Raw genomic sequence first — 9,480 nt, forward strand, 5'->3', positions numbered from 1 at the left:
CAAAGAACAGTGCCAGATGTTTCAGAAGAAATGAACAGAACATGGAAATGTTTTGAATGATTCCTGCCCTGTCATCCAGTCTCAGCTTCTAGCAGTCAGAGGTTTAAGTACACCTGGGACATGGGGTTGCATCCCTGACCATCTTGGCTAATAGCCATTGATAGATCTATCCTCCATGAATTTACCTAATTTTTTTAAATCCAGTTATACTTTTAGTCTTCACCACATTCCCTGGCAACAAGTTTCACAGGTTGACTGTGTGTTGCCTGAAGTACTTCCTAATTTTTTTCTTCTATTAATTTAACTGGGTGACCCCTGGTTCATGTGTTAATTTCATTGAATGTTTTTCTGGATAACTCTGGAGATGATTCTCCCATATCCTCTTGAAATAGCCCCCCAGTGTTGAGCTCCATTAAAGCACAACAGCTCCTTTCTCAACAAATCAGTTGTAATGAGCCTCTGAGTTCTCAGGCTTGTGGTATCAGCATTTCCCTGCCAGCAAACCAGAAGCTGTCTGTGTATGCTAGGTAGAGGAGCTGTCTGGGTAACTGGGCAAAGGTATGTCTACAATGCAATTAAAAACCCATGGCTGGCCTGTGCCAGCTGACTCGGGCTAAGGGGCTGTTTAACTACCGTGAAGATGTTCAGGCCCAGGCTGGAGCCCAGGCTCTAGGACCCTGCGAGGTGGGAGGGTCCCAGACCTGGAGCTGCAGTCCCAGCTCCAACATCTACACACGTTGTTTTCAACCTGTGGTCTGCGGACCCCTGGGAGTCGACAGAGTATGTCTAAGGGGTCCATGAAAGGTAGGGTTGCCCACCCTCTAAGATTGTCCTGGAGTCTCCAGGAATTAAAAATGAATCTTTAATTAAAGATTATGTCATGTGATGAAACCTCCAGGAATACATCCAACCACAACTGGCAACCCTAGTGAAAGGTGATTATAAAAATAAAGTTTCAGATCCCAGAAAAGGCATTCTGGTTCTCTGATCAATCAAAAATAGGTGAATACCCCCACCTACAGGTCAAAACCTGGAAGTGTTGTCATTACCATAGAAGCCCACAGTTTAGCACCCTTTCTCAGGCTGTCAAATGCCGTGCCAGGCACAAGCAACGTTTATATTTGCATTCTGTTCAGTCAGTTTTCTATCTAAGGCTTGGTCTACAATACAGAGTTAGGTTGACGTAAGGCACGAGAGGCATAGGGCTTATGTCTGTGTAGTTAGGGCGACACAGTGTCCATGTAGCCACTGCATTACTTACATGGGCTGCTGGCTAAAGTCCTGAAATTGACAAGAAAGGCTGGTAGGTTCCCTGCTGTGAACCCTGCACCTGGCTCACAGTTAAGGCTGTCACCCCAGCGCAAGTGGTGGGCTCCAGTTAGAGCTCGGCTGTTCCCCGGGCTACCCACTTCCAGCAGGCTGCTACCCAGGCTCCCCTGTCCCTGCTGGGAGCCCTGCTGCTCCCTGGGCTCCTGGCTACCTGCTCCCAGCAGGCTGCTGCCTGGGTTCCCCTCTCCCTCCTGGGAGCCCTGTGGGCCCCCGCTAGGCTGCTGCCCAGGCTCCCCACTCCAAGCCTGGCTACTGGGTGCTGCGAGCCAGTGCTCTCAGCTCCCCAGGGAGCTCCCAGAGCTGTAAGATTGTGGCTGTTCTGAGCAATTTCACTGCTGATGGGCTCTGTGCTGTGAAATTGAGCATGGGAGGAGCTCATAGCTGGGGCTGTCACCCCAGAGTGGATGGGGAACTCCAGCTGTGAGCTCCACGTGGCTGTCAGAGCCCCACAATGCCTCACGTCAGTCAGTGCACTGCAAGTGCTCCTGGTGAAGATGGGCTCCACTGACAGAAGGAGGATAGTGTGGACACCAACAGCCCATTGAATTACTGCAGTGATTGTAGGTCGATCTAAATTAAGTCGACCGAATTTTGTAGTGTAGACAAGCCCTAAGATTTCTATGGTAGGGGGTCCACAGACCACAAGCTGAATTCCCAAAGGAGTCTGCACCTCCATTCAAAAATTTGTAAGGGTCCGCAAATGAAAAAAAAGTTGAAAACCACTGGTCTACACTGCAATGAAACAGCTCCTAAGCTGGAGCCCCTCGAGCCTGAGTCAGCTGGCATGGGCCAGCCATAGATGTCTAATTGCAATGTAGACTTCTCTTTAGAACTTTGCTTCTTATGCCCTCACAATGAACATGGAGAGGGGGTGATGTGGAATGGGTGCAGTGCGGTGGTCTGGGAACAGTGGGGGAACATTGGGGCAGTGAGGGGTGGGGGCAGTGAGGAAGATCTTTGGGGGATACAGAGGGAGCTGGTAGTTTCGGTGAGGAGCAGTGAGGGGGTGGCTGTGGGAAGGAATGAGGGTGGAGAGGGAGTGAGCAGGATCAGTCAGGGTGCCAGTGGGGAGGATCAACGGGGACCGGGGCACATTAAGGGCAGTAAGCGGTGGGTTGAATGGGGAAGATTAATGAGAGTTGTGGGGGCAGTGGAAAATAGCGGGTTGTTGGGGTGGCAGTAGGGGGTATATGGGGACAGTGGGGTGGATGATTAGTGAGAGCTGGGGCTCATTGGGAGAGTGGGCAGTGGGGTATATTGGGGGTACATTGGAGCAATGGTTAGTATGCCTGTGGGGACAGTGGGGTGCAGGTACACTAAGACAGTACGTAGTATGTGGGGGGGGCAGTGAGTGGTATGGGTGGGGTCCGTGATGTGCATGGGGTGGCGGCGGCGGGTTCCCTCACGCTCGGAGGCGGGGCTGGTGGCCGGGGCGGGGTTTCCCTGGTGACTGGCGGGAGCGAGCGGGCCGGCAGGCGGGAGCGGGCTGGGGGCGGGGTCGGGCCGGCCTCTAACGGCGGCAGCACGAGCCCCTGCGGGCAGAGCGGCGCTTCCTGTCCCGCCCTCTCCCCTCCGGGTCCTGCCGCCTGCACGGCCCCGCGATGTCCCTGGTGCGGGTGACGCGGCCCCGCGCCCCGGGGAAGAAGCCGCCGAAGGCGAAGAAGAAGCCGCCGCCCAAGCGGGACTGGGACGTGAGTGGAGCCCTCGCCCGGTATAGCTGGGGAAACTGAGGCACGGCGGGGGGGCCGCAGGGAGCCGGGTGATGGCTGCCGGAGGACGCGGGCTCCTGCGCTGCCTGGCGCTGGTGGATCACCGCGGGGGCGAGCGGCGGGGGCCGGGCTCCGGAGAGGCGGACTGACGAGCCCGCCCTGCCGCATGCGTGTGCTGGGCGAGCCCCGGCCCGGCCCCCCAGGGGAAGATGCCTTCCCGTGCCAGCCTGTGTCCGGCCCGGCGCTCAGAGGGAGCCTGGCTGCGGTTCCACTTTCCGTTTCCTTTTCTTTCTGGGCCTCGTGGCTGCCCCCCTCTCGCCTTGCCCTCGCTAATAAGTCCTCTCCGTTGAAGGGGCCGTGCCCCTGGCGTACCTAGAGCCGGGCGCATCCCCTTTGGCCTCCTCCTGGCTGATGCCAGCTCTACATCTCAAGGTTTTGTTGGCACAACTGGGTCCGTCTGGGGCGTGAAACACCACAGCCACTAGCCAGCCTAGCTGCTGGCAAAGCCCCCCGGGGGGTAGATGCAGCTATGCCCGGGGAAGAGTTACTCCTACGGGCATTCTACGCCAAAAAATTTAAAATTCTGCACACAATATTTTTAAATTCTGCAAAATTCTGCAAATGTTATTTGTTAAATAAATGTGGAGGCTCCAGCATTGGTTCCACAGAGATGGGAAGCAGTAACTCTGAAAAGACTTGAGGGTGGTGGTGAATAATGACCTGAACATGAACTCCCAATGTGATGCTGTTGCTAAAAGAGCTAATGCGATCTTTGAATGCATAAACAGGGGCATCTTGCGTAGGGGTAGATTATTTTACCTCTGTATTTGGCACTGGTGTGATTGCTGCTGGAGGCCTGTGTCCAGTTTTGGTGCCCAGAATTCAAGAAGAATGTTGATAAACTAGAGAGAATTCAAAGAAAAGCAACACAAATGATTAATTAAAGGATTAGAAAACAAGCCTTATAAGGTAGACTCAAAGAGATCAATCTGTTTAGTTTAACAAAGAGAAGGTTAAGGGTTGATTTGCTTACAGTCTCTGTACATGGGGATTAAATATTAATAATGGTCTGTTCAATCTAGCAAAGAAGAGTGTAACAATCCAATGGCTGGAAGACCAGTTCAGATTGGGAATAAGGCATACATTTTTGAAAGTGAGGGTAATTAACCATTAGGACAATTTACCAAGGGTCAGGGTGGATTCTCTATCACTGATTACTTTTAAATCAAGCTTGGATGATTTTTCTCAAAAATCTGCTCTATGAATTATTTTGGGGAAGTTCCATGGCCTGTGTTATACAAGAGGTTAGACTAATTGATCACAGTGCTCCCTTCTGGCCTTGGAATCTATGATCCTCTAGTCTGATCTGCATACGCAGGTTAACATTTGATAGGTAGATAATTCTCATTGAGGATCCATTACCCCATTCACCATGCACTGTATAAGCTTCACCTTACACAGTTATAGAAATACAATATTATATAATTTTCTGTTTCTATAATTTTCTGCAGGGTCCTATTTTACTTCATGGTCACAGTTTGCAGAATACACCCCTGCTCCAGAATCTAAGCTTCTGTACTTAAAAAAAGAGAGTAATTTCTGTAATTAAAAAAAAATTCATTCTGCATTTTCTATAGCTGCCTACACCAATGTGAAGTAGGTTTAAAATTCCATGACTTACTTTGAACTATGAGGATTAGACACATAGATTAATGGTGAATTGGGCCCTGTGTCTGTGTGTCTTATGGCTGTAAAAAGAACTTTCCAAAAGTGAATAGAGTATTACTGATGCTATGCTGTGTCAGTATGTAGACAGCCTGAAACAATAGTGGAATGAACTGCCTCATTTATTACATGCTGCATAAACCTTAGGCTAGGTCTACACTACCCGCCTGAATCGGCGGGTAGAAATCGATCTCTCGGGGATCGAATTATCGCGTCTCGTCGGGACGTGACAATCGATCCCCGAATCGACGTTCTTACTCCACCAGCGGAGGTGGGAGTAAGTGCCGTCGACAGGGAGCCGCGGAGGTCGATTTTGCCGCCGTCGTCACAGCGGGGTAAGTCGGCTCTGATAGGTCGAATTCAGCTACGCTATTCGCGTAGCTGAATTTGCGTATCTTAAATCGACCCCCCCGTAGTGAAGACCTGCCCTTAGACAGAAACGAGGTATTGACTTTGAAACCTACCAATAGTAATATCAATGTTGACATTTAAAACTCTTTTCACTGCTCATCACTTGTGGAGGAATAGTCAATGAATATGTTGGCTAAAATACAAAACCGGGTACAAAAAGCCCCTGCTACTGCCATCCACTGCCATCATTGTCAATTTCTTTTTGCACGCACCCTAGACAACTTCCACATATGAAATTGAGTTTTCAACACAAAGTTCTGCAGCACACTGAAAACTTAAATTGTACAAGGATTATCATACTGATGGTTTTCATTTAATTAAATATGAAAATGAACACATCCATCTTTTATCTTATCTGAAGGTGCTGCAGGGTTTTCAGCTGCTGCTCCAAAGCATCATTGAAACACAGGGACCTTGAAGTAGAAGTCATTTGCTATAGAGTATCCTGGATCTAGCTTGCACAGTCAGAGAGGTGTAGGCTATGGAGCACTCAGATCATTCACTATGCATCTTGTATAGAGTGACTCTCTGGCATACACATGTATGTGAGCTTGTAGGGGGAAAAAAAATTGTATTATTTCTATCCTAAGTACTCTTATGGCCACCATCACTGTAGTATCTGAACACCTCACAACCTTTAGAGCAGGGGTAGGCTCGGCATGCGAGCTGATTTTCAGTGGCATTCACACTACCCAGATTCTGGCCACCGGTCCGGGGGGGCTCTGCATTTTAATTTAATTTTAAATGAAGCTTCTTAAACATTTTTAAAACCTTATTTATTTTACATACAACAATAGTTTAGTTATATATTATAGACTTGTAGAAAGAGACCTTCTAAAAACGTTAAAATGTATTACTGGTACGCGAAACCTTAAATTAGAGTGAATAAATGAAGACTCAGCACACCATTTCTGAAAGGTTGCCGACCCCTGCTTTAGAGTATTTATCCTTACAACACCTCTGTGAGGTATTATCCCCACTTTACAGATAAAGAACTGAGACAGAGTGGCTAAGTATTTTGCCCAAGGTCATACAAGAAGTCTGGCAGAACAGGGACTTGAACCCAAATCCTATGCTAATGCCCTAAAACTGGTCCATCCTCCCTCTCTTCCTTTTGAGAAATAATATGTGATCATCACATAATTAAAGATTGTGTCATGATGTATGCGCCCAAGGGGGCAGAGTTAGGATTCCACAGGCTGCCTTAACATTATCATTGCCTGACTTTTGAATGCAAACTTAATATTCTTTTAACATAGTTTTTTGATGGAACTGCAGAACTGTACAGTTCTGTGTAGAACTGTAAAGTGATCTATGCCAGATTGTCTTTTACATCTCTGTTCTATTTATCAATAGACACCTGTCTCTAAAATTGGAGGGCTGATTATTTTAGTAACTTAAAGAGCAAATCAATAGGGCATTAAAAAAAATTAATGCCTGATTCCACCTCTGTGTTTGTTTATATTTGTTGTGTTCTCTTGTTTCTTTTTGCAGAGCACTGTCCATGATTTAACAGTGCATCGTGCAACTCCTGAAGACATGGTAAGTCAAAAATCTGTCATTGACCTGTTATGGAATAGAGGTAATCTACTTGGTCATCTGAGGCAGATATTTCATTTTATTTATATGGGGTATTTTGTTTATAACATCTTATCTCCCTTCCCTACCCACCCAAAACTTTTTTAAATATAGCTTTCCCCCCCCAATAATGATATGCACAACCGCTTCTTTTAGCAGTGCTCATCTGCTTAATGTCTCCTTCAGCCAGCTTATTTTAACCAATATTCTGATATATTTTCCAGTGGATCCCTTTAGAATGTTTTCCAACATAGGATAATGCGGAGGGGAGAAAACCTTCTAATAGATAAGTTTAACCTGCATCATCTTCACTGAAGAAAGGGCTGAAAAATATGTTATTTAGTCTTGGAATTTCCTTAATTCTTGGGGGCGTTTGAACAGGTTCACACCACTACTACTGTTCCTGCTATGTAGAGCTATTATTCTTCACAAGGTATGAGTTCAATTCCATCCAGCTGACAGCAATGAGATAGATATATATATATATATATATTAGTATAATATTGAGGATACAATGGAGTTCGTGCTCATTTAGGATTATATCTCTTGTGAGGAGGCTAGTCTTGATGACAAGTCTCTTTCTAAATTCTGTAACTTAATTACTCTCTAATCAGGGTGCCTGGAGGCCTGTGAGAATCTAATACATTAAATGTGCTATTAATCTGAATTGGATACATGCTTCCCATTCAGAGGGTGGGGACACTGTTACCCAACGCAGTGCTGAATCAGACAATTCATTTTGCCTTGTTTTCAGTGTGCTGGATGACAGTATTTCTGTGACAGCTGGATACAGCTGTTACTGTTATTTCAGTAATGTAGGGCAGATGGGAACACATACATTTCCCCCTTCCCTTTGCTCTGTGAGGTAACTTAAACTTTTGTTCTTCACGGAGTGGTTGACTCTGATTGCAGATGACATTACTGGCATCACCAACATTTGGTTTGACTTCATGGTACCCAATGCATAAATTGGTAAACCCTGCTTGTAAGAGTGCCTTAGCTTACAGGTTGTCAACCTTTCTTTCTTTTTTTTTTTTTTTTTTTTTTTTTTTTTTAGGCCTCCTCAACATGCTATAAAAACTCCATGGCCCAGCTGTGCCACAACAACTGTTTTTATGCATATAAAAGCCAGGGCCGGCATTAGGGTGTAGCAAGCAGGGCAATTGCCTGGGGCCCCACACCACAGGGGGCACTGTAAAACTAAATTGTTCAGGATTTGGCTTCAGCCCTGGATAGTGAGGCTCGGGGCCCCGGGCTGCAGTCCCGCATGCCAAGACTTCTGCTTTGGCTTTCTGCCCTAGGCCCTAGAGAGTCTAATGCCAGCCATGCTTGGCGGACCCCCTGAAACCTGCTCTTGGCCCCCGAGGGGGCCCCAGAATGCTGGTTGAGAACCACTGCCTTAGCTTGTCCCTTAGATTTGAACCAAATTCTCTTCCATGCTCGCATAGGTGCGCCGTCATGAGATACACAAGTCAAAGAACAAAGCACTGGTGCATGTGGAGCTACAAGAGAGAGCATTGAAGAGAAAATGGAAGAAGCAGAGGCAGGGGGCTCCTGATTCCCTAGAGAAAAGGAAGCTGGCCCTCATGCGAGAGGTAAGAGCTAGGTCTGGACTTTCAACACATGTTTTTAATTTGCCAGGAATGTGAAGCAAGCATTTTGCATCTTCTTCCTCATCTCCTTTGCTACGAAGGACTTGTAGCAAAATGGAAAATTGCTCCTGAATGAAGGCCGAAATCTACTGCCTGGCTGAATAATCAAGCTTGGCTGATGTAAAGAATCCCTCACCCCAGGTGCTCTTCTTTCAGCTACTGCAGAACACTGGTTGGAGTAGGCTCTGTGGTTAACAGGTGCCCAAGCCCCAAGGAGACATGATCATGTGGTCTACATAGTGTCAGATCTTACCTCTGGCCCCTGCCCTTGCCTTGTCCCCTGCCATTTCGTGAATGCTGCTGTGCAGGGATCCTTGCAGTTCTAAATTTCAAGCTGTGCAAGGAAGATGTATCCTGTGCTTGTCTCCCCACCCACCCACCATGTACTCTATTGTTTAGTGGAAATGCTAAGGTTGTGTCTGGGGAACCTCTATACCTGTAATTGCTGTATTTAACAATAAGAAAGGAGGAGAGCAAGAAGGGGAGTGGTTTTTTTTGTTTTTTTTTAAAAGAGGGGTGGGGAGGGGGAAGGGAAAGAAAACTGACAAAACGGGTTGAGGAGCTGTAACTGCTGGCAGGTGATCTAGTGTTCCTCAGTTTGGAATTTAATTCTGTCCCACACTATCTGGGCCTGCCTTAAACACTGTGTAATACTACTACTACTATTTAACTAGCTTTTGAGTTCTGACTGCAGCAGCACTATCTGACTCCAGTCAGGAGGCAATAGCTTCTCACTCAATTAAATGATTTCCCCTGATTCAAGCATCCAGTAATTCCCTGCAGCATGGTTATTTGAGATGTGCCAATTGCTGTGGGCCATGGGATTAGTCACAAATTCTTGTACCTATAAAAGTTATGTGTATCTTTGTGAGCTAGGGATTGTATGTTAGCTTCATGGGGGAGGGTTACCAAGCTTTCCCTAAGAACTACATCAGTGGAAGCTAATTACTGCAGCTGCCAGGACAGGTAATCAACTCCAGAGAAGTACCACCTTCTGGGGGGAGTTGCCTATATAGGCTAAAACAACAAGGAGTCTGGTGGCACCTTAAAGACTAACAGATTTATTTGGGCATAAG

General features: G+C 46.9%; 1 protein-coding gene across 1 annotated transcript in view; it reads left to right on the plus strand.

Annotated features, from left to right (window-relative positions):
• The first annotated feature begins 2,916 nt into the window (after positions 1–2,916).
• SPICE1 (spindle and centriole associated protein 1) overlaps positions 2,917–9,480 on the plus strand; it is a 30,595-nt gene continuing 24,031 nt past the window's right edge. Inside the window, exons 1-4 of the mRNA XM_029912769.1 lie at positions 2,917–3,020; positions 6,669–6,716; positions 8,201–8,347; positions 8,561–8,576. Coding sequence (XP_029768629.1) covers positions 2,931–3,020; positions 6,669–6,716; positions 8,201–8,347; positions 8,561–8,576 — 301 coding nt within the window. The 5' untranslated portion in view covers positions 2,917–2,930. The remainder of the gene's footprint in view (positions 3,021–6,668; positions 6,717–8,200; positions 8,348–8,560; positions 8,577–9,480) is intronic.

The sequence above is a fragment of the Terrapene carolina genome, unplaced genomic scaffold, assembly GCF_002925995.2.
Source record: "Terrapene carolina triunguis isolate 2854851 unplaced genomic scaffold, T_m_triunguis-2.0 Scaffold242, whole genome shotgun sequence".
NCBI lineage: Eukaryota > Metazoa > Chordata > Testudines > Emydidae > Terrapene > Terrapene triunguis.